General features: G+C 39.0%; 1 protein-coding gene across 1 annotated transcript; it reads right to left on the reverse strand.

The window, feature by feature from the left end:
• Positions 1-26,106, reverse strand: LOC125235230 (chymotrypsin-2-like). The gene is made up of 5 exons (XM_048141717.1): positions 26,008-26,106; positions 14,243-14,480; positions 13,601-13,835; positions 12,672-12,857; positions 1-195 (listed from the first exon to the last, which is right to left on the reverse strand). Exons 1-5 carry the CDS (start codon positions 26,057-26,059, stop codon positions 49-51), a joined length of 858 nt encoding a protein of 285 aa, XP_047997674.1. The 5' UTR covers positions 26,060-26,106; the 3' UTR covers positions 1-48.

The raw sequence follows: 26,106 nt of genomic DNA on the forward strand, positions 1-26,106 counted from the left end.
TAATTTTAAATGAATTTATTAACCTTACGATCATATAGTGTCTTGTGTTTAAACGCCGTTGGACAGTAGCCAGTCTCTATACGCGCTGACTCGAACAAACATGTCTGGGTGGCCGGCGGCGCAAGGGAAGCCCCAAGACACGACGCCAATCTGCTGTTGGGTGTCTGTGCGGACTAGGGCGCTGCCGGAGTCACCCTAAAATAAAAAAAATACATAATTAGACAATATAATTGTTAGAAAAGACAATCTTAAAATCAAAGGAACAAATACTCGTAGGTAGCTATGCTTATTACACAAATAAATACCTTTTCTCAAACATGCAATGAAATATTGTCTTTACGTTCCTTAAAATGGGCTGGGAGGTATCGCTTTTTGGGCGCAACAACTCGAGAGGACTGTAAAGGGATTTAATATTATTTTTTAGGCCTAGGCCTGCAAAGTAACTTTTTTTTATAAAATATTGTCCTTTAGAGCATTTTTTTTATTTCATTGTATGTTTGAGAAAAGCACTATACATGCCTCGGCGTGAAAACGGATTCCCGGCCTCGTATCCCTATCCGGCCTCGCTCGCACGTTCGCTCGGCCGTATATACCCACTTGGCCGGAAATCCTCATTTTCCCGGCCTCTGATGTAATGTACTATCACAGTTTAAAGCCAGTAATAATTCTTCTAACAAATTTTGCGCCGCGCGGTTTGTCCTTGAGTAGCGCTCTGCGCGAGCGAAGTGCAGAGAGTACAGTACAGTCAACCAATTGGAACCCTAGGCTACTGTAGAACTATGTGTAACAGTTAAAATTGGGCTGATTGCTGTTACTCACCGGTTCGCACAGGGTTAGCATGAGCTCTTTCAAATATGTCCTCAGGGCGCCTTACTGGGTTGTGATGTAAATAAAAGTTGCGAATATGCTGGAGAAAGCCTTTTAATTCTGGATATAGTACGTCACAGTCACTCTTTGAAGATTGTCCACTGATGTTAAGATAAAGTTCAAATTAAGCTTAACTAACCTTGCAATCACTTTTTAATTACACATACGGAATCCTGTACGCTGACGCTGATGCCTTCAGGAAGCAGGTCCCAGGGTTAAGGTGTGAGGTGGAAAGCAAGCTCAAACACAGGATGCGGTCCGAGGTTCATTTCCCATCAGCTATGGCATTCTCTCGTGCAATTGATCAGGATTTCATAGCGACACAAGGACCCCTATAACAATTCGAAACCCAGCTGTAGAACCAAAGTAATCTTGCAAAGCTGACACGTGCCATGTATAGTTTTGAGGTTAAGTAGCGGTACTTACAGTATTGGGAATTAATTTTCTTCAAAGTAGTGCTTTCTCCAGGTTTTTTATGTTAATATGTTACGACTATTCATTTTAACCGCCCAGGCTGCAAGGTGGGACCTCCGGTGAACCACATTTTATAAAAATCAATTTTCAGTCTTGTTTCCCAGGCGCTGTTCGTATTAGAAAAGAACGTCGGACTCTGACGCGCGCGCCAGCTATCGTCTGCGGATGTTTTTGTAACTAACTCCTTATCTACTTGGCTAACACGTATGTGCGCGCGAGTAGATGCCTTGAGCGGGCTTGTTAGTTCGATATTTTATCCCGAGAGGGCGCTGAAGTTAAATTAGTGACTTATTTATAATTAATTTATTAAAAACACAATTTTTTATTTTATGTTAAATATTTATGTTACACATCCGTTCCAGTTGGGTTAAAAAGTTTTTCGTAGCGAATAAACTTTTTTTTCATATATCTATATTTGTATGTACATTGTTGATAATTTAATATTATTATGCATAGGCATTTAGGCAAGACTATTTTCTCATGCGTAAATATTTACTATGTACTAACTTTATTGCTAAGTATACGTTAAACGACAATTATGTTTGGCAGACAGTGAACATGCAATACCACCCGCCTGAATACTATATTTTCTACCTAACAATTTAATGTATTAAAGTATTTATTCTTACCTACTAATCTTACAAATAAGACGTGGCCAACGTCATAATTAAAGACGAGTACCAACACGTTTTAAGTAGTTGGGCTCATAAAGTTTAATACTACTTGTTCAAAACTTACCTATACACCTTATCGTTGTGTTTAGGTATTCACTATATTTTTTTTTTTTCAATTAAGTAAAAGGTGGATCCAATAAACCATGGTTTGATCAAGTGACACGTGTCTTATTTAAGTAAGTATTGGTATTCATAAGGATACACGCTTAAGGTTTTAAATCAAGATTTATCATAAAGTACCTACTTTCTAGATTCCCGGTACTATTATGTTAAGTATTTTATTAATTTCATGACCGATAGGCTAATAATTATATCGCGTAATCGTAAACATTGGGTCCGATGCACACAGATGTGGCATGTTTACGGTAATAACAAGTTACATTCCATTCTTATCTCTGTCACAGCTTACTATAGCCAAAGGGTTCACTAGTGATTAATTTAGAAAATGCATTCATACATCATATCTTACAATCTGCACTTATTATTAATGTATTAAGGACGTTCCCGTCACGCGATATCGTCTTGTTTCAGTATATCTTTGACATGATAATTTCCCAGATTTTTACCATCTAGCGTTTTTAAAGTGTAAACTAATGGTGACAACTTTGCCGTGATTACGCATTTTTGAAATTTAGGTGCCAATTTGGCTGTAAAGTTCTTTGGTGCATTAGATAAGTAGTGAGTACGTTTGTATACAATTTGACCTATTTTGTATTCTAAGTGACGTTTTCTTAAATTGTAATGTTTTGTGTTTTTGACATGAGATTCTTGAATATACTTCTGTACTTTTTTAAATATTGTCCCCAATTCTTTTAAACCTTCCCCGTAGGCATCAGCATCTCCGACCGTAACTTCTGACCTAAGAATGGGCTGTTCATGGTTTAAGTGATGTAAATTACCTTTGCTAGTGAACTGTCTGCCGTGAACGAGAAAATAAGGTGTGTGCTTAGTGGTCTCGTTTGTTGCAGTATTGAGTGCACATTGTAATTTCGTTATATTTTCGTCCCATCTACGATGGTCGTTACCTACGTAACATGCGATTCCACATACCACATTCCTTATCGCCCTTTCCGCGGCATTCACTTGGGCATGGTATCTAGGATTTGCATATATATTAGGGACTTCATATCTATGCAACAGTTGCCTAAATTGAGAACTAACAAATTGTGGACCGTTGTCAAAATAAATAGTTTTACAAACACCGTGAACTAGAAATACTTTATCCTCTATGTACTGGGCTACTGAAGCGCCTGTTGCTTTCCTTATAGGATGCAACATGACGTACTTACTAAAGTAGTCAGTACATACTATTAAGTAGGTATTTCCTTTTTTTGAGGGGGGAAAAGGGCCAAGTAAATCCACACATATGGACTCCCAGGGCTTGCTACATTCTTTTGGATTACCCATTAACCCTGGTCTCGCCGTATTCACGGGTTTATACATTTTACAAATTTCACAGTTTCTAACATAAGTTTTAATGTCATTATACATATTTGGCCAGTAATAATGAAGGCTTAAGCGTTTATGAGTTTTGAAGACACCTAGGTGAGCGCTGGTGGGATCGTCATGACTTCTTTTTATGAGTTCTAACCGGTCATCTTTAGGTATAACTAGCTTCCAGTCATACTCGCTCGTCAGCTGATACTTGCCTTTCGTGTGCCTAAAAAGTTTACCATCGGAGACAAGATAGTTAGGGTATGCGCGCGGATTAGATTCACATCTGTTGAACATGTGATTGTACCAGCTGTCACTCGAGGGCGTTGAGGTCATTAACCCTATCGCTTCAATCTTTATACGACTAAGTGCGTCAGGTATTACATTTAACTTGCCTTTTCTGTGTTCTAATTCAAAATTAAATTGGCTCAATCTCATACTCCATCTTGCCAACCGCCCTGTGGGATTGTTAAGTTTATAGAACCACAAGAGTGATGCATGATCGGTAACGATTTTACATTTTTGACCTTCAACATATTGTCGGAATTGTTCTAACGCAAATATCACTGCGAGAAGTTCACGCTCAGACGTACTATAGTTAACTTCGTGTTTGTTAAGTGTTCGGCTGCAGTACGCGACCGGATGTTCAACATCATCATAAGTCTGCGTGAGAACTCCACCTATTGCGTATGAGGATGCGTCACAATGAATAGTAAAATCTAAGTCAAAATTGGGACATTTTAGTATGGGGGCACTGACTAATGCGGTTTTTAAATGGTTAAATGATTCTTGAGCCTCATCTGACCATTCAAACGGAACCTTTTTGCTTGTCAATTTACTCAAGGGTCTAGCTATTTTGGAAAAGTTGTTAATGAACCGTCTATACCATCCTGCCATTCCTAAAAAGCTCTGAACCTCTTTCCCCGTTGACGGGGTTGGGTAATTCAGTATTATGTCAACTTTAGAAGGATCCATGCGCAAGCCATGTCTGTCTACAAGGTATCCTAGGTACTTAAGCTCTTTCCTACAAAACTTAGACTTATCCATGTTTATGGTGAGATTCGCATTCTTAAGCTTTTCGTATACACGATGCAACAATTTTACATGCTCATCGAACGTGCTCGATATTATAATGATATCATCTTGAAAACAAAATACTTTATTATCAAACTCCGCACCGAATATCCTATCCATGAGCCTTTGCATGGTGGCCGAAGCCCCCACAAGGCCAAAACACATGACATTAAAATTAAATAACCCCCTTCGTGGAACTGTAAAAGCAGTTTTTTCAGCTGAAAGCTCATTATCGAACGGTATCTGCCAATAAGCGGCAGATAGGTCAATCGATGAGAGATATTTAGCATCTCTAAGTTGGTCCAATATACTAGTAATGTATGGCAGTGGATAAGCATCCGGCTTAGATACTGAGTTGAGCTTTCTACAGTCTAAACACAGCCTTAAGTCGCCGTTCGGCTTTTCAACCATGACTACCGGGCTATTCCAACCAGATTGCGATGGTGATACTACCCCCAAGCTCAACATCCTATCAAGTTCCTTTTCTTAAGCTTGTTGTTTAATAGGAGACAAAGGATAGTATCTCTGTTTGATAGGTTTACAGTCACCCGTGTTGATAGTATGAGTCGCCAAGTCCGTACGGCCTAAACCTACTTTATTCGTATTAATTGAGTCAAATTTTACTATTAAATCGTCTATTGTTATTTTTTGCTGTGCCGACAGAGACTCATATTCTTCTAAACCGTTGTTAGGCGAGACAGACGAAATATACGAATCCACATGTTCTTCGAAATCTAAGTTTGTCTTAAGTTTTGAGATTAACTCATCCGCTAAGTGGAATTCTAACCAAAAATCCACCCCTAATATTATCGGAGTCGTTACCCTCGGCATAACGTGAAAATTAATCACTCTAAGCATGTGATTGAATTCTATAGGTACAGATATATATCCAATACGATCTAAATTCGTACCACAGGCAGAACTAGCATTATTATTCATTTTAGAAGGATTAAGTTTGAAACCGTATTCCAAAAACTTTAAGTGTGAGTTTGCCCCTAACACAGAGCAAAACGCACCCGAGTCAAGTAATCCAAAAACCTCCAATTCAAATATTTTAAGTTTTAAATGTGGTCTATTATCGCTATCATGTTTTTTAAACAGGACTTCCTCGATGCGTCTCACGGGCTTATTATCGTTAGGCACAGTCGCGTCGATTAGTCCCGGCACTACTAGTTTTTTGAACTAAGGCTACATTCACACTGCGGACGCTTAACACCCTTTTTACCGCACTTAAAGCATACTACCTCTCTAGATTTACATTGATTAGTAAAGTGATTTGTACCATTACATCTAAAACATCTTTTTGAAGATTGATCTGAAGTACTTGGCACGTTAAGTGCAGCAACCTGTTTACTAAACGTCTTAGACACGGGCTTTGTATGCATATCCGCTGTAATGCGGAAATTAGTGAAGTTAGGCTCATCAAATTGATCCGCACGTGCGCGTGATAGTTCCAGCTGTTTACAATAATGTTTTAATTCGTCTATTGTAGTTATGTTGTGGAGTGCCAAATGTTTAATATATTCGGGACGTATGTTATGCATAAGGATCCCTAATTGTTCAGAACTCGATAAGGGAGTGGTAAGTCGCGAAAACATACCTTGCATGATAGACAGGTAAACTACTATTGTCTCGGACTTAGACTGAGTGCGTTGCCTTATTTCCTTGCCTAATTGATAATCTAAATCCGGTATATCAAAATCTCTCTTTAGGCATTCTAACAACTGTTTATAAGTTTGAAAGTTATCTTTATTGTTCCTATACCAATTAAGCACCGATTTGTCAAGTAAGTCCGAGAAAGCCACGAGCATTTGTTTTTCTGAAATGTTTCTAGCCTGCCTAAATTCCTCCAATCTCTCAACAAATACTCTCACACACGAGGTTCCGTCATATTTTAAATTGAGTGTATTTAAATTAATTGGTTTCTCCCTAACGTATACGACTTTGTTTTCCTCGGTCTGATTTAACTGTGGCGCTTGGGTATCCTCATATTCACTGTCTGCCTCACTATCGTCTGGATCTACGATACTCAGGATTTTCACTAGCCTACTCCGCAATTTTTCTAAATCCGGACTGCTTTCTGATATCCTAGCCAACCTATCTATAAGATAATTAGCACGCCGTGAAAGCTTTACAAGAAGTCTTCGGTCTCCTACCTTGCTGGGTTCCGGAAGTTCTGATTCTAGACTCGCGATCTTTAGACTGCAAAGCTTGAGCTCGGACGCCGCATCCGGTGTTCCAGACGGTTCTCCCCTCATGCTTCCTCTCCTTGCTAGTTTGTAGACCTGGCGGATCCGCTTCCTCAAGGCATCCACGTTCACATCACTATCTGTGGATACACCAAGTACACCAAGTTCATATACCAATTCATCCTTATGCAAATAATCAATATACTTATGGATAGACATCTTATATTAAGTTTAGTACAGTAGGTATTAATGTAGTCACAGGTATTCAAGGATGATGAAGTTAAGTTGAGCCAAATTATTTAAATTATTAAGTAAAATTAATTTCCTTGTACGCCTGAGACTATTCAATATCAATTATTTTTAACACAATATAGTAAAATTTGTTTTATGTAAAATTAAGTTACACTTCCTTACACGTGGTTAACCTTAAACTATAAAATTAAACTCGCTATTTTAACACTTTAAGTCCATAACTTTCCAGATAATTATTTATCATCACAACTCAGTTTTTCCAGTTTAAGGCCAAACGGTGGGCAGCCACTTTGTAACAGTTAAAATTGGGCTGATTGCTGTTACTCACCGGTTCGCACAGGGTTAGCATGAGCTCTTTCAAATATGTCCTCAGGGCGCCTTACTGGGTTGTGATGTAAATAAAAGTTGCGAATATGCTGGAGAAAGCCTTTTAATTCTGGATATACTACGTCACAGTCACTCTTTGAAGATTGTCCACTGATGTTAAGATAAAGTTCAAATTAAGCTTAACTAACAATGCAATCACTTTTTAATTACACATACGGAATCCTGTACGCTGACGCTGATGCCTTCAGGAAGCAGGTCCCAGGGTTAAGGTGTGAGGTGGAAAGCAAGCTCAAACACAGGATGCGGTCCGAGGTTCATTTCCCATCAGCTATGGCATTCTCTCGTGCAATTGATCAGGATTTCATAGCGACACAAGGACCCCTATAACAATTCGAAACCCAGCTGTAGAACCAAAGTAATCTTGCAAAGCTGACACGTGCTATGTATAGTTTTGAGGTTAAGTAGCGGTACTTACAGTATTGGGAATTAATTTTCTTCAAAGTAGTGCTTTCTCCAGGTTTTTTATGTTAATATGTTACGACTATTCATTTTAACCGCCCAGGCTGCAAGGTGGGACCTCCGGTGAACCACATTTTATAAAAATCAATTTTCAGTCTTGTTTCCCAGGCGCTGTTCGTATTAGAAAAGAACGTCGGACTCTGACGCGCGCGCCAGCTATCGTCTGCGGATGTTTTTGTAACTAACTCCTTATCTACTTGGCTAACACGTATGTGCGCGCGAGTGGATGCCTTGAGCGGGCTTGTTAGTTCGATATTTTATCCCGAGAGGGCGCTGAAGTTAAATTAGTGACTTATTTATAATTAATTTATTAAAAACACAATTTTTTATTTTATGGTAAATATTTATGTTACATATGTCATAGTGACGTTATACATCAGAGTGCATCAGATTGTAAGAAATCTCTTACTGCTTGTCATTTTGACATGGTTGTAGAGTGGCCTAGGGTAGGGTTCCAATTGGTTGACTGTACATGTGGCACAGTGTGGGATTAGACCTCATTTTTGACCATGGTCTTTTTATTGTAAAAACCGGTAGCCTAGACCAAAACAATGCTACGACTAAAATTCCCGAATGTCAAATATGGCTAGTTAACGAGAAATTATTTTTTGAAATTTAGGGTAAATGTACCCGAAAATTGACTAAAACTCAAAATATCCTGAGAACGGTATTGATTATCAAAAAACACTTTTAAGAGAACTTATAGAACTACCAATATACTATCGTATGGAACAATCAGCACGGTAATAGCATCATTCATATCGGTATTAGAACCAAATTAGTAATTTTCGATTTTGATTTTTTTTCTCGAAAGTTCCTGTATATTAGCATTTCTTTTATTTTTTTACTGAAAGGTGATTAGCTTCCCTATATGCTATAATTTTTGCACTAAGCAATTCCATATGATCTAGAAATTATGGTGTGCTTAATTACTCTATGGGGATTTTATATGGGACGTTTAAACAAAAATATTGGTAGTTCTATAAGTTCTCTTAAAAGTGTTTTTTGATAATCGATACCGTTCTCAGGATATTTTGAGTTTTAGTCAATTTTCGGGTACATTTGCCCTAAATTTCAAAAAATAATTTCTCGTAAACTAGTCATATTTGACATTCGGGAGTTTTAGTCGTAGCATTGTTTTAGTCTAGACTACCGGTTTTTACAATAAAAAGACCATGGTCAAAAATGAGGTTTGATCCCACACTGTGTGTGGGAACGAACGATCGCGGTCGCGCCAGTGCCAGTACGCGCCGCGCTGCGTGGCGCTGCCAAGGTCGCGCGCGGCGCGGCGCGTGCGAAAGACCCAAACACCGATCGCGGGAGATTTACTACTGGGTCGTCCTTATACTGTGCCCACGGCTCATGGGAGTCTGGGGTCCGCTGTGACAACTAATCCCAAGATTTCGCGTAGGCACTAGTTTTACGAAAGCGACTGCTAGGACCTTCCAACCCAAAAGGTAACTAGGCCTTATTGGAATTAGTCCGGTTTCCTCACGATGTTTATCTTTACCGAAAAGCGACTGGCAAATATCAAATGACATTTCGCACATAAGTTCCGAAAAACTCATTGGTACGAGCTAGGGTTCGAACCCGCGACCGCCGGATTGAAAGTCGCACGCTCTTACCATTCTTAGGCCCAATACAGGATCATCAACATTATATTAGGCTGGGAGCCAGGAAATCATAAATAGGAAGAAAAATATTTCGTTTCAAAATCTGTCCATTTCAATGTCTGTACGAATTAAAGGTGCAAATTGATATTGTGTAACCAAAGGAAAACAAAAACGTATTATGTTGGCATACTGGATGGAGGACGGGGGAGTAGCCATCCACCAACCCGCTGGCTGGACAGCGTTAAGAAGGCCTGTTAGGGATTATCACAGGCGCCTATTACACTGGTTAACAAATTTTAAGGTTTTGTTAATCCATGAAATGAGTTGTGCTAATTGCGAAAGAATACCTCTAAACATACATTTTGATGTAAGTTTTAAGGTCGAGTTAGCTCGCGTTTTTTGTGGAATCAAATAAAAATCTTTTGACTTAAGATAACATTATATATGTATTCATAAATCACATATTATAAAATTTAAAAATGAGTTAATATATTGCTTTTCCGTTTATAAATAATATCTACAGCCTCTCTCTTCAACGTCCAGCAGTAGTCTGCTAACATAACAGGACTCCATTTGCCCTGGTATCGCTGTTCCATGCCTGAACTTTTTGCGCGTATTTAAGCCCTTGTCTTATTTATGCAAAAATAACAATCTTCAATGTGATCCTTTTGTTCTTTCCACAGCATCGGTGTTGCGAAAGGCAAACATGATCGGCGGCTAGATAGCCAATCTCGCAAGTATTTACCACAACTCGAGCATATTACATGCGGAACCCAGGGCTTGTCTTGATTTTTTACTGGTATTCCCATGAACCTATAATTCTATGGACGGATAACTCCGAAGAAAAACCTGTGATTCCATCATCCACATTGATAGCTTTGTCTATGACCTCATCCACTAATCTCCCGTTAGTCGGATCGAGGTGCCCGTGGCGAAAACATCTCCAGAAAAATAAGAAAATATGCCTACATGCGTTGTCAAATTGTGTAAAAATGACAATAATCGAAAGAAAAAATAATACGGAGCAACTTTTCATGCGTAAATTAATACTTTATCGCGTTATTATGCGTAAAATCACAATATTAATTAATGTTCATAATCGTAAACCAACAAACTGCAAAACAAGAGTGTGACCAGTATTTTTTTAAATAGTGTTTGCACACGGCGCACTGAGTCATTATTATTTGTTAAAAACAAGATATTTCTAAGTTTCCATTAAAATAATTAATTTTTGTTAAATTAAGTGAAGAATTGATTTTCTTTTGACCTGAATTATAATTATTTTGATTTTAAATCGTGTTTGCACATCGCAAACCGTCTACCATTGCTGGCTTGAAAAGTCGCCACCAAGCCATAAAATAAAATTAAAAAAAAAACGTCCGCCATTGTTGGGTCACAGCCGGTCTTCAGTGAGACTCCCTCTGTTCTATTACTACTCTGTGGGTATTCCGAAATAAAGTTCGTAAGCACGACAGATTCTGGGACTGAAGTTTTCGCTCGTATTTTTTGTAGTGAATTTACCACACACGTAACAAAAATTGTTAGGATTAGGTACTTTCACAGGAACGAGGCATATCAAAAATATAAATTCGCAAAGTTTTAGTTCAAACTTCACAATAAAAACTAAAAACAAAATTTGTTTGATACACTTAAGATGTTGCTGTATGTTACAGTTAGGGCTGCCATCCGTCCGGGTTTCCCCGGATTTGTCCTAGTTTGGAGGCCGTCCGGGGGCCGTCCGGGCGGGGAGTCAAGAAGTGTCCGGGGAAAACCCGGACACTTTTCACGTAACCACGTAACTAACTAATGAGCATTATTGTGTATAATATTATAGTGCCATCTCTCGGTGAATTCTCTAATTTACGCGACCTGTATTATACGATGGTTTTTCAGGGATAATTCTTTATAATGTTAACCGATTTCGACAATTTTTACTTTATTTGAAAGATAATGTTTTAGGTAAAATCTCGTATAATTTTGAAATATGATATGGAAGTATAACATGTATATGCAAGGGTGGTAAAATTAAAAGTTGAAATTGAAAAGTTTTTTGTCAATTAAAAAACAGTTTCTAAGATACACACTCAATTTATTTTTTCCTGTAATTTTTAGCATAAAGCCAATGTTTCGTAAAATTTTCACAATTTTTCGTTGAGAGCGGTATTTTTTAACATTTTCCTTCAAAATTCTTTTTTTTTCTGTAAAAAAAATTATAAGAAATAGTTTTGATAATTATGTGCAATTTGAGCTCTTTCTAACGATACCCCCATTTAACCTAGTAACTTAGTAAAAAAAGACAAATTTAACCTAAAAAAAGACAAATTTAATTTTTTTGTAAGAAAAATTGTTTTGTTTTCGTTATTGTTTATTGCAAATTGGGCATTTTCGCGAAAAAAGATTCAAAACTTTTTTTAAGGTAACTTTAATGTTTTTCCTGTTCAGAATCACGAGCCCTTTCGGTAAAAAAAAGCGCCCCAAATTTAATTTTTCCACTCCTTTACCATTTTTCAAACACTTTTTACAGCGGTTACAAAGTAGAAAGTACGCAAAATAATAGACAATTTTGTGACCACTTTTTTGTCTCCGGTTTTTTTCCTAGATCGAAAGGCCTCGTGATTTTGAGTAGGAAAAACAGTGTTTCTTCTCGCGAAAATGCCCAAATTACACATGGTGTGAAATGAAAGAGTAAATAAATATAAATTCTGACTCGTCCGGGGAAAAAATGCGATTTACGCCAAATGTCCGGGTTTTTTTGTATCTTTGTCCGGGTTTGGCAAAATTCGAGATGGCAGCCCTAGTTACAGTGCTATTACCACGTCATACACTAATTGTATTTTTACGGTGTTTGATAGCGAACGCCAGCGCAATCTTAACGTTCTTTATGATGTATTAAATCTAGTAAAGTAAAGCCGTGCTATAATAACGAACAAGTCGAAACTTGCGAGAGTGCGGCGAACGCAATACAAGATTAAACTTGCATAGCTCGATAACTCGAGCTAAGACACTTGTAATATTATAATTGATGATTAGTATTTACCAAGTACTGCCTATTTTTGTATTTCATCATTCATGGGCAAAACCAATGTTAACCAGTGTTATTAGGACTGCGAATACCGTGCTGAATGGAGAACATTGGTGCACAAAATAACGAGCTTATATGGCCGCGAGTCGCGACCCTCGGCCATGAGGAACCGAGGAAGAAGAAGATCCAAAGGAAAGCTAAGAGAACAAAGGAATTAGAAACTTACATTGCATGTTCCATGATCGTGGGAGTGGAAGGTGCAGATCTCAAGGGCTGGATCCACTTCAGGAGTGGTCAGGTTGTACCTTTCCTTCCACTCTATGGCTGCCAGCTTTGTCGCTTCCACACAGAGCTGGTCATCGATAGTTTCAGTCAACAGCTCCAGCAGTAAGGTGGAGATAGCTCCTCCTTCCTGTGGAAAATGGAGGATGATATTTTGTTAGAAAAAAAAACTTGTCTCCCTATAAAAATAGTCGGTAAGGCTCCGTCGGTAAATCCTACCGCAGAAAATCATGTTAAGCAAGTCACATCTAACAGTGTCGATCGATGAAGAAGATGCTTTCAGCTGTCGAGATTAAGTACTCATATTCCAATATACCCACAAAATGGCTGTTTGCTGGAATAGTCGTGTTGGTAAATATGATTCCACCTGTAATCCGACGCTCAGGCCCGGATCTAGGTGGGAGCGAGCCGGGGTTCTTGCCCCGGGCGCCAAGTCTAAGAAGGGTGCCAAATTCGAACTTCGTTAAGGGCGGCACATTTGACATTATTTACTTTTTGCCCCCCTTCGAAAACGTCTCTAGATCCGGTACCTACTGCCGATGCTCACGATACACAGTTGTCGCTCCGTCGGCGGCCTGCATGACCTCTTGAGCCTCTTGTGAATCTAGAAAAGCTCGATTGCGTCTGCTCGTCGTGGTTAAATGAACAGTCGACAAACGTTCATGGGTTAGGTAATCCTGCCCTAATCCTGCGACCTTCGATGCCATACCAGGATTACCAGCGCCGACCTGCTCAAATGATCCAGTGATCAGTAGACCTGTCACCGATGTCGTTCTTTCTAATCTTCTCCACATTGTGTTGGTGAGTTGGGACACTTGGGGCTACATCTCTGCGTTGTCATTTCGATAAAATACTAGTCTGTAGTAAACTTACCCTGACCCTGCCCCATCCAGCCACCCTCGAAGGCACTCCAGGGCCAACTTGTTCGAACGAGAGCGCCACAGGCCTTACGGTGCTCGAGTAGACGATGTCTGTCGTGGTGATGAGCAGTCCGATATCGTTCTTGTTGAGTTCTTTCACATAGTGCTGGTGGGTGACGTTGCGATCCAGGGAATAAGTTTGCCCGCCGAGGTTCCAGCGGTTGGTGCCCACGGTCACGCGGAGAGACCTGGAAAGATGAAAGTTCTCTTTTTTATCTCGTCTTTAGATTATTCTTTTCACAAAAACATTCACATTTTCTTTTGGTAAGCAGTAAGCCAAGTCCACGACCATGGGCCGTTATTATGAGCACAGTCCAAGACAGTGCATTCTGTTCTAACTGCATATTTTACTCTTCCTGATGCCTGTGATGAATATCTGGTACATCTGGTACAGTCACCGGCGTAAGTAAGTAATTTTTCTTGTACCTTGTTACTTTAACTTCGTGTTTGGAATGAACGAAATTGTCAAACGATTAAAAGCGACAGTACAGAAATCATCACTTATTTATGCCGGTGACTGTACTTGAAGCCGATCAAATAGAAAGGTCTTGAAACCAGCCCGGGTAGGGTTAACGCCTACGAATAATACACTTACGTAGATAGACTTCCATTGGAATAGGCAGCTTCATTGCAATGCGCGGCCGTCAGCACCAGCCTCGGGCCAACAACAGAGCCCCCGCACATAAAAGACCTGACTAGTAGACCCTGGGACATGGCGACCATGTAGGGTACACTGCCTTCTGCAGCTTCCGAGCCTCCCACGATACGGGCATTTGTGTCCGTGTGGTCGAAGAAGACGGACATGTCCTTTGGTATTTGCGGTTGAGGGAGTGCTGGAGAAAGAAAATGAAAGGATTTCATAAAAGAAAGATTTCTTGAAATGGAATTGCGTTAAGGTTCAGGCTAAGGACTTATTGCGGATTAAAAAAGATATAGGTATATGTACTTATAACTCCGTTGAAGATAAATGAGGTTGAAGAAAAAAACTCAGAAATCTAAAAATATATGCTTATTAAATGGCGCCACACCTTTGTCTGATAGTCGGTTAGAGGCCAACACTAATTATACCTTCTCATATTGGACAATCAGGTAAAGCATATTCAAATAGTCAAAACTTATGGTGATGTTCTAAAAGTTTTAGTCCTCTATCGAGAGATTCAGATTTGGCAGTAAATTGTGTGTGTGTGGATTGAGTGAGCACCTTCCGAAAATAAAAAAAAATATGCTGATCATTTAGTAAAAGTTCTAAAACAATTGTAAAACGAATCTCTGAATTTGTAAAAAGATAAATCAAAAGATACAGCCATTAACATGTGCTCACTCAGTTCTCACAAACCACCAATGAAAACAGTGAATATATTCATTTAACATATAATATTTATATACTAAAATTTAGTAAAAAATAGGCCAACCTACCTCTATAAATATTAGATCACCTAGTGACGTATTAAATTTTTTACAAATAGTTTCTTATGCTCACTCAATCCACACACTTTTGAAAAGCCGAATTTTGATGAAAAACATAAGATTTAGACCGCTATTATATGTGTATAGTTTAGTAAAAGTGAAATGGGAATTTGTAAAATACAAAACGAACCACTAACGTGTCAAGTTTTTTTATAATAAATTTTTGTAAGTGCTCACTCAGTCCACACGTTTTGAGAAAGTTAAAAATGTACATATCTTACGATTTGTAGCACCGAAGACACTCGACAGTACTTCAACATTTAGTAAAAATTTTTACTAAATATCCACCATCTAATATTTTATATTCGTTGTCTGGTTTTAAAGATATTCAGACATAACTTCTAAATATATAAAAGAAGAAGCTGACTGACTGACTGACTGACTGACTGACTGACTGACATATCAACGCACAGCCGAAACCGCTGGTCCTAGAGATTTCAAATTTGGCACGTAGGTTCCTAATATAGTGTAGAGGAGCACTAAGAAAGGATTTTCCAAAATTCACCTCCTAAGGGGGTCAAATGGGGGTTCAAAGTTTGTATGGGGAAACAAGATTAGTTTGACTATTTTATTCGAAACTTCACAGGAAGATTCTTTAAGACATATGACTGAATACGTGTTTCAGGTTTTTTGAAAATGTAACCCCTAAAAGGGTGAAAAGGGGGTGATAAAGTCAAAAAATCAATATGGGTATCGTTTTTATGGTTTATCGGGTCGCTGATCACGATAAATACAACGTTTTTACAATCTAACGAGGCGGAAGTGAAATACCTTCTCCCCTGTTGTGGTGCAATGGGGTTTAAATATCAAAAAAATATAGCATTATTCTGCCGTCCTATCACTAAAACCCATCTAACCCACAAATGATAGTTTTGAGATATGGGCAAAAAACATAAAAACCCATATCTCTAAGAAATGTGTCGATTTAGTCCAGATTTCTTTTATTCTTAAATTAAAACTAAATTCACGCTAACATTATTTAAAATCAATTTAATTAAATATTGTTTAATTTATTAGAAATTCGCCATTTTGTGTTTAAGTTATGCAAATAATTCCTAAAATATATATGATTTTACTGTTAAAACACGGTTAAGTATACTTTAGCCGTTTTTTAGGATTGAATAATACATAAAACATGGCTTAATAACGGCAAAGTAAATTTACGTGTTTATAGTAATCGTAACTGAGCATTGCATAATAATCTAAAAACATAGCTTAATAACCGCAAAGACACTAAACAATTTTATACTATCGTATATGCTCTAAAAAAATGCTGTAACCGTTTTTAAGCTATGCAATGACTACTAACATCGAAATAATTTGTATGCATTCCTAATCTAAAAGCCCGCTATATGACAAACCAGCGACGATTACTAGGTTTTAGCATTGTTATTCTTTTTAAAAGGAGTTTATCATTTTAGCAATGTCCCGTTTACCTGCAGTACCTGCACTAAGTTTCAAGAGCAATTCAATTTGTTAAATGAATAAAAGACAACTGTATGATATTCTAACCATTTATTTGCATGCATAAAAAACCTCGTTATAAGTTATGTTACAAATTAACATATTTAAACTTAATATAATATTCTAACATTAGTGAAAACTAACATAACATAAATATGAAACAATAAAATTCGCTTTTTACATTGCAACAAATCAATTTGCTATACCGACACGGCGAAAGGTGTCGCTCTTGGATATCCAAAGTTATTCGTATTATTACTATAATACACTATTAAAATAATGTTTTTATTACCGAGTTATATAAGGTTAAAAACGGTTGACATTGGCAGTTCTTACAAAAAGAAACACGGATTTCATTTATTATTCGCCAAGCAAGTGAAAATAGCAATCTTTATTTATTTTATACTTCAAAAATTCAAAATACATTTAGGATTGTTTGACATAATAATTTTCTCTTTCCGCTTGATTCCGTTCTTTTTAAAATTTATTTTTCTTTTTTTGTGCGTTTGGTTTTCGACAGTTGTATTATTAATATTAATATTACGAGTGTAGTGCTCTATATCGAAGGTAGTTCTACATCGATAAATGGTTATATGTACTTATGTGTAGGTCAGTCCTCCTTTTCTGTATCTAAACTTCTGGATTTGAAGGGTCTGAATGAATTGGTACAGCAGAATACTTATATATCATACATCTTTTTTTTTTCTTTAAACTAGAATCAATATAGAGATCTTTGTTAACAATTTCTGGTAAAATCAGGTGCATCATTGCTTAAAATTGTATTAACTAGGTTAAATTTAAATCTGTTTCTCTGTTGTTTGTATGAATTGGAGCGGATAAATCAAGATAAAGCTTCATTTTGGATGATACATATGTTGTCATTTTACAATTTTTACATGCTAGGTATAGAGTTCTTCTTCTTTCGAGTCATCACTTGTAATTTCAATGCGTCTGCGACAGAATAGTCAAAAACCTTTTTCCTTATATCAAGATGAGAAGCATTTTACGAATGATTAATGAAGTAAACTTTGTTCGATTTTGTTACAACGAAGGATAAACCCAAATTCGATGATCGTCAGCAACGGTTTTAGCTTGGACCAGTAAAAGGGAGTTTTAAAATTGATGTATTTTCGTCAGCATTGAAAATTAAAGCAGAAACGTTCGACGTGGCTAAGTTAGGCAAAGAATTCTGAGGTATCAATCTCAAAAATTCTTGAAACAATACACAACGATAGAATGTTCCTTGGTAAAGATCGAGTTGAGCAATCCCCTTCTGTTCTACATTTATTAAACTTACTGCTGGTGTGATGACTTGTGGTCGGTTTTTCGGTATTCGTTTTATTCGCAGATCTCTGTTATCGTTTGTATCCTGAAGTTCGTAACAAGCCTAAAAGAAATAACATTAATTAATTTGATTTTTGACTGCATTATTAAATCAGCTTGACGGTAATATAATGTTGCGCAAGTAATCCATACCTACATAGGTACTAAAACATTGTAAGGTAAATAAATGCTTAGAAAATGTATGTGGCTATGGCAATGCCTACATAGCAATAGGATGGTACAATGTAATTTCTTGACTTTTTTGTTTACGCTTTATTTGTACACAATAGTTTTAACTGGGCTCTTGATTGCGCGGCAAACGTGTGATAATACGTTAGCAAAACGCAAGTTGTGCTTGAAAAAAACCTTAAAAAAAAAATTTAACACTTACCTGGTCTTCGGTTTCTTAACATTTTAAGGAGAAAATGTTCATTCACCGGTCACTACAGCCTTCGCACAACCTTCTGCGCGCGAGCCGCTCGGCCGACTGTCGGACTGGCGCAATAACTTTGGAAGGTATACTTTTACAACTAGCGGGGTTTTAGCGTAGCTTTGCTGGTTTGTCCTGTTTCAGTGTGGCATTATGAATATTTTTTAGTAATAAATTCACCGTAAAGCGCAGTAACTAGGTTTTAGTGATGTATTTGTAACCGAAATTACAATGAAAGTCTTTAAATACACGGTTAAAGGGCTTTAATGGGAATTTATGAAGCTTATGTCAAGTAACGTTGTTATAGTTATGTATCGTGTGATAAAACTATGAAGATAAACAACTGCTAAGCGCTTTAATATAAGTTATAGAAGACAAATGTGGGTTTGCGGTTTTATACTATTGAAAAGGGTTATAAAATAGTGCACTTAGCGAGGTATGTCGACTCTGTATCTCGGTAACTAAAAATGATAAAAATATGATTCCAAGACCAGTCGATGGGGAATTCTTTCCTATTTAAGAATATTTATCCAAATGAAAACTGGTAATATGCAGCTTAGATGGGTTCTAGTGATAGGACGGCAGTATTTTCAAGAGATTTCAAATTGACACGGAAGTTCCTTAGAGGAGCACTAAGAAAAGATTATTCAAAGTTCACCTCCTAGCATGATAATTTGACAGGGACAGGGACAGGGACAGGAACGGGATAGGGTTAGGGATAGGGATAGGGATAGGGATAGGGATAGGGATAGGGATAGGGATAGGGATAGGGATAGGGATAGGGATAGGGATAGGGATAGGGATAGGGATAGGGATAGGGATAGGGATAGGGATAGGGATAGGGATAGGGATAGGGATAGGGATAGGGATAGGGATAGGGATAGGGATAGGGATAGGGATAGGGATAGGGATAGGGGGATAGGGATAGGGATAGGGATAGGGATAGGGATAGGGATAGGGATAGGGATAGGGATAGGGATAGGGATAGGGATAGGGATAGGGATAGGGATAGGGATAGGGATAGGGATAGGGATAGGGATAGGGATAGGGATAGGGATAGGGATAGGGATAGGGATAGGGATAGGGATAGGGATAGGGATAGGGATAGGGATAGGGATAGGGATAGGGATAGGGATAGGGATAGGGATAGGGATAGGGATAGGGATAGGGATAGGGATAGGGATAGGGATAGGGATAGGGATAGGGATAGGGATAGGGATAGGGATAGGGATAGGGATAGGGATAGGGATAGGGATAGGGATAGGGATAGGGATAGGGATAGGGATAGGGATAGGGATAGGGATAGGGATAGGGATAGGGATAGGGATAGGGATAGGGATAGGGATAGGGATAGGGATAGGGATAGGGAAGGGATTTGGATAGGGATAGGGCTATCCCTATCCCTATCCCTATCCCTATGGATAGGGATAGGGGACGGGGATAGGGATAGGGGAGGGACGGGGACGGACGGGACGGGGACGGGGACAAGGATAGAGATAGGGACGGGGATAAGAATAGGGATAGGGATAGGAATAGGGGATGGGGACGGGGATAGGGATAGGAATAGGGGATGGGGACGGGGATAGGGATAGGGGACGGACGGGGACAGGGATAGGAGAGGGACGGGGACAGGGACGGGACGAGGACGGGGACGGGGACAAGGATAGAGATACGGACGGGGATAAGAATAGGGATTGGGGTCGGAATAATCGGTCGGCAATCGATATCTAGGCAGTGTAAAATGCAGGTGGCTCAGTGGGAAGGGATTAGTATGTAAGTAGGCATCGGTGAGTATCCTGCATCCGTAATAACTTTTACATTGAATGTGCTGTAAGAGGATCGTTGTTTGCTTGCCTTTTATATGTTTACGTTTGCAATTAGTATAAGCAAAATGGAAAAAATTGTAAGCGATAATGCAAGGAAGTATTTTTTACCTTACCGACCATAGCGTCGAGATATACTGGCTATGTGGGTTGTATGAAGTTTCCCCACTATAAATATTCATATAGGTAAAATACATACATATTCGTACCTACTACCTACGCTGTGGTCGCTGTGTAACAATTCTACAATCATTGCAAGAATTTCTTTTAAAACAATAGTAATATGTGTAAGGTGCAGTCAGCCAAAAAAGTGGTTTACCACTTTTCGATCAATAGAGTCGAACCTACCTACAAAGAAACCTACGGATCCAAATGAAAATCTTATTTTTTGTAAACGTTTCAATAAGAATACTTTTATTACGCGGGCGAAGCCGCGGGTAAAAGCTAGTTTCTCATACAAATGTATCAAGTAGGGTGACCACACTATGTCGGCTCCTGATTTTCCCCACCTTCCCATTGTCATATTGAGATTGGGGAGTTTCGTTCAATTTTGATAATAGTTTACCGGATTTGTAAGTGGGAGCGAGAAAAGAATAACTATTTCTCGCTCCCACTTACAAATCCGGTACGCTCATCTGTTAGCGCGATTAGATTACCAGGTTCTGGTTTCTTACTAGTGAAGTATTATATTCTTTGTTTCTTACCAATTATCATTCATGTCCTTTTTAATGCATGCATGTCGATATGGTTATTATCCTGACGTCGATAAAAATTGCACAATACACATCATCACTAGGCCAAGAACATAACCTAAAAACAGTTTGCAGATGGATAATTAATATGGTATGTATTAGTTTAATATTATCAAAATTGAACGAACGAAACTCCCCAATCTCAATATGACAATGGGAAGGTGGGGAAAATCAGGAGCCGACATAGTGTGGTCACCCTACTTGATACATTTGTATGAGAAAAGTTATGTCTGAATATCTTTAAAACCAGACAACGAATATAAAATATTAGATGGTGGATATTTAGTAAAAATTTTTACTAAATGTTGAAGTACTTTCGAGTGTCTTAGGTGCTACAAATCGTAAGATATTTACATTTTTAACTTTCTCAAAACGTGTGGACTGAGTGAGCACTTACAAAAATTTATTATAAAAAAACTTGACACGTTAGTGGTTCGTTTTGTATTTTACAAATTCCCATTTCACTTTTACTAAACTATACACATATAATAGCGGTCTAAATCTTATGTTTTTCATCAAAATTCGGCTTTTCAAAAGTGTGTGGATTGAGTGAGCATAAGAAACTATTTGTAAAAAATTTAATACGTCACTAGGTGATCTAATATTTATAGAGGTAGGTTGGCCTATTTTTTACTAAATGTTAGTATATAAATATTATATGTTAAATGAATATATTCACTGTTTTCATTGGTGGTTTGTGAGAACTGAGTGAGCACATGTTAATGGCTGTATCTTTTGATTTATCTTTTTACAAATTCAGAGATTCGTTTTACAATTGTTTTAGAACTTTTACTAAATGATCAGCATATTTTTTTTTATTTTCGGAAGGTGCTCACTCAATCCACACACACACACAGTAAATTCATTGTGACTACCTACAAATTTCACTTTGACAGTAATTCTCTACCTGCATCATTTGTTGGTAAATATTATTACAATTGTCACCTATTATCGATAATGAACTATTTCAAAGGTTATCAATGTTATTTTAACTATAAAACTCCCAATCAATTAACAATCAATTATCAATGTTAGACTAATCATTTAAGCGTTTTTATCGTAGCTAATTCATCACCAATTCAACAGTGTTATCTACCGATTGACGGCTTAACAAAAATCACTCTTACCTAATTAGCGATACGTGACTTATAAATAAATAAACACTGTTATTTTGGAATTTTATGACTTTGTTTTTACAGATCCATAAGATTTCACGGGTCAAATCTTGCTCTGGATTTCACTGCCCGGTTTCTGATAAAGTTGAAATTTTTTATAGGTAGAAAAGTATCGTCGTATACGCAAATATCGGGATTGTAATTGCGAATCTCGCTAAGTACCGAGATACCATTGCACTTGCCTATTTTTACACGACTGCCCCAAAAAAAGAGTGTATTGTTTTCAGCGTTCATGTTTGTATGTATGTATGTATGTGAGTTTCTTTGTTCCACCATAACTTCTGAATGCCTTAACCGATTTAAATGAATGATGCATCATTAGAATCCTTACATCACCCCAATGAACATAGGATATGTTACGTCACATAAAATTCAATATGGCGGACGTATTACGTCATAATACGCAAACTTTTGAAAAATTTTTTTTTGCAAACCTATCGAGTGGGGTATCAAAATGAAGAGCTTTGAAAGGCGATTAATAATATATACACATTATATGCGTATATGTCTTGTTTTGAGAGATTAAGAGTTTTCAAACTAAGTAACTTAAATAAATGTAATAAGAACAAATATTATTGAATGAGACATTAGAATGAAGACTTTAGATAGAGGACACTAGAAAACATAAGTATCCGGTATAACAATAGGTACTAGTGATATTCTGGGACCTAGTTAATAGATTATGAATCGCGCGAACAGGGTCGAAAACGTAAAAACTTAATTGTAAATGTAGACATCTACGTCTGTTTATTAGGAAATACGATCATAAAGATAAAAAAGAAATCTGCGTCGATTTACAGATCAAAGCAGGTACCGACTGATTTTTCGAGGAAAAATACGGTGATTTTCGGCACGCCAACAGCGGTTCACCGACCGCTTCTTTGGCCGAATAACAATTAGATGAGTCTCATTACGCATAGCATAATACTCATTCGTAAGTGGAGATCATTTGGCATTAGGTATTGGTAGTTTTCTGGGATTGGCGTATATTTTGTTGTATGGATTCAAGAAGCTGTTACTTTTAACTTTTCTAAAAAGATTCTAAATATGTGAGAATTCTACATTCAAAGCTATTGATTCTGAGCCTGATAGAGCATATTGACCAATTTAAAACGGCAAATTGCCCTATACGCTGAAACATTAACTAACTAGAACAAGCAATGTAAGAAATACGCATAGTAACCAAACGCATATTTTGACGTAAATTAGGTAGCTTAGGTTCGGTAGGTATATTCAAATGCCCGATGGGCAAACTGCACAGGAATAGGAGTCCCACAACATGGGGCTCCGTCAAGGGCAGATTTAGAAAATCTCTGTCTACATTACTATTTATTAGACAATACGATCATAAAGCCCCGTCTAAGCTATATCTACCTAGACTTAAAGATTCGAGCGAAGCCCAGCGCACGCGTTCCAAGGCCGGGCGCCGAAGGCGCCCTCATATACTTAGAATCGGGCGAAGCCCGACGCACGTGGTTGAAGGCGCCCTCATACTTAGAGTTGGGCGAAGCCCGACGCACGCGGTTGAAGGCGCCCTCATACTTAGAGTTGGGCGAAGCCCGACGCACGCGGTTGAAGGCGCCCTCATACTTAGACTCGGGTGAAGCCTGACGCACGCGGTTGAAGGCGCCCTCATACTTAGAGTTGGGCGAAGCCCGACGCACGCGGTTGAAGGCGCCCTCATACTTAGAGTTGGGCGAAGCCCGACGCACGCGGTTGAAGGCGCCCTCATACTTAGAGTTGGGCGAAGCCCGACGCACGCGGTTGAAGGCGCCCTCATACTTAGAGTTGGGCGAAGCCCGACGCACGCGGTTGAAGGCGCCCTCATACTTAGAGTTGGGCGAAGCCCGACGCACGCGGTTGAAGGCGCCTTCATGCTTAGACTCGGGTGAAGCCTGACGCACGGGGTCCATGGCCGGGCGTCGAAGGTGCCCTCATAAATATTTAGAGTCGGGCGAAGCCCGACGCACGCGGTTGAAGGCGCCCTCATACTTAGACTCGGGTGAATCCTGATGCACGCGGTCCATGGCCGGGCGTCGAAGGCGCCCTCATACTTCGAGCCGGTGAAGCCCGACGCATGCGGTCAAAGGCCGGCCCCGGCGGCCTCCAAAGGCCTCGTATTGAGAGTCGAGCAAAACCCGACGCACGTGGTCCAGGGCCGGGCGCCGAAGGCGCCCTCATACTTAGAATCGGGCGGAGCCCGACGTACACGGCCCAAGGCAAGGCGCCGAAGGCGCCCTCATACATAGAGCCGGCGAAGCCCGACGTATGCGGTCGAAGGCCGGGCGCGGAAGGCGCCCTCGTAGATAGAGTCGGGCGGAGCCCGACGCACGCGATCCATGGCCGGGCGCCCAGGGCGCCCTCATATTTTGAGTCGGGTGAAGCTCAACATCCGCGGTCCAAGGCCGGGAACCGAAGGCCCCATCATATTAAGAGTCACGCGCTAGAAGGCCGGGCGCCGGAAGCATCCTCATACCTCATAGCCGGGTGAAGCCACGCACGCAGTCCAACGCCGGGCGCCGATTTTGTAGGGGCGCAGAGAAAGAGTGTTGGTGTTACGGTGTGCCATTCTGTCTGTCCTCTGTAGCCGAGTTATGGCAATGCAATAGATATGTTGTCAGTGCTTAAGCACAGAACAAAAGTAACACACACAACACAAGTGACTAAAAGCGAACGCCGTTAAAGTTATCTACATGTTTCATGCTAAAATATCAAGAGCCAACTCCATGACGTATAGAAAATATTAAAATTATGGTTGTTTTGTGTGGTCACTAAAATGTAAGAAATAAAATAAATAATTAAAAAATTAAAAACACGACTGCAGTTTTAAAGCGAACTGAAAAGATGAAAATAATCTTTAGACATGCTGGTCAGTCAACTTGATTAATATAAAATGGAATAATGAGTGTTTAGTCAGGTTCAAAATTAGCTAAGTCAAAAGTTAATCTCATGGAGGATATCGTGACCGTACCTGGATATTTTATTTCGATTGCAGTCGGGGGACCTTCATGTCAAGTTTCCATTGTCCCCCGACTGCAATCGAAATAAAATATCCAGGTACGGTCACGATATCCTCCATGAGATTAACTTTTGATTTAGCTAATTTTGAACCTGACTAAACACTCATTATTCCATTTTATATTAATCAAGTTGACTGACCAGCATGTCCAAAGATTATTTTCATCTTTTCAGTTCGCTTTAAAACTGCAGTCGTGTTTTTAATTTTTTAATTATTTATTTTATTCTTTATTTAGCTCGTGTGTCGTGCTTATAACATAATCAGAACTGATTTAGACGGCGTGCGAACTCGCATGCGATTTTAGTTACATTGCGGGCTGTTGAGGGTACATACAATTTTGCACAGCCGTCAAATACCGCAATGTAATAAAACTCGTATGCGAGTTCTCGTACCGTCTAAATGGGCCCTTGATCATATCAAGCAAAGCTTGTCAAAAAACGTAGGTCTCACCAGCCAATTGTTCTAGTAAGGCACTGGTCCCACCGCGAGCTAGTAAGCTATGAGCTATCGGCTATAAAAATGAACAAAAGATAATCACTACCGTGTAAATAAAAGAGACACGGCGATGTTTATAGTTACTCGCCCAGCGGTGAGCTATCAAAATCGCCGTGTCTCTTTTATTTGCACGGGAGTGCTTATCTTTTGTTCGTTTTTGTAGCCGATAGGTCATAGCTTACTAGCTCGCGATGGGACCAGTGCCTAAAGCGTAATGTCTTCCTACTCGAAAACCTTGTCAGTCAGGGATCTAGTCTAGGGCAACTGCTTTTTCGAATTAACATCAACGATTTACCATCTGTGGCCAGTGGCATTTGGCCCTAAAGCAAACAAGTGTGGAGACCCCGGTACTGGTATATATAAATAAATACATATGGATAAAGTATTAGAAAAAACAAGAATAGGCACTTACCTAAACTCCCAACGAAGAGAGATATCAGCAAAACTCCGATTTTGTACGCCATTGTGTCTTCCGAATTTCACCCGCATCTGTTTTTGCGTAACCTGTATC

Source organism: Leguminivora glycinivorella, chromosome 17 (assembly GCF_023078275.1).
Source record: "Leguminivora glycinivorella isolate SPB_JAAS2020 chromosome 17, LegGlyc_1.1, whole genome shotgun sequence".
Classification (NCBI taxonomy): Eukaryota; Metazoa; Arthropoda; class Insecta; order Lepidoptera; family Tortricidae; genus Leguminivora; species Leguminivora glycinivorella.

Coding starts and splice junctions, on each gene's coding strand:
- LOC125235230 (XM_048141717.1), bottom strand. CDS start 26,059: ATGGCGTACAAAATCGGAGTTTTGCTGATATCTCTCTTCGTTGGGAGT. Junction 14,481..26,007: donor TCTCTTCGTTGGGAGTTTAG/GTAAGTGCCTAT, acceptor TTCTTTCTCCAG/CACTCCCTCAACCGCAAATA. Junction 12,858..13,600: donor CTGGATGGGGCAGGGTCAGG/GTAAGTTTACTA, acceptor CATTTTCCACAG/GAAGGAGGAGCTATCTCCAC.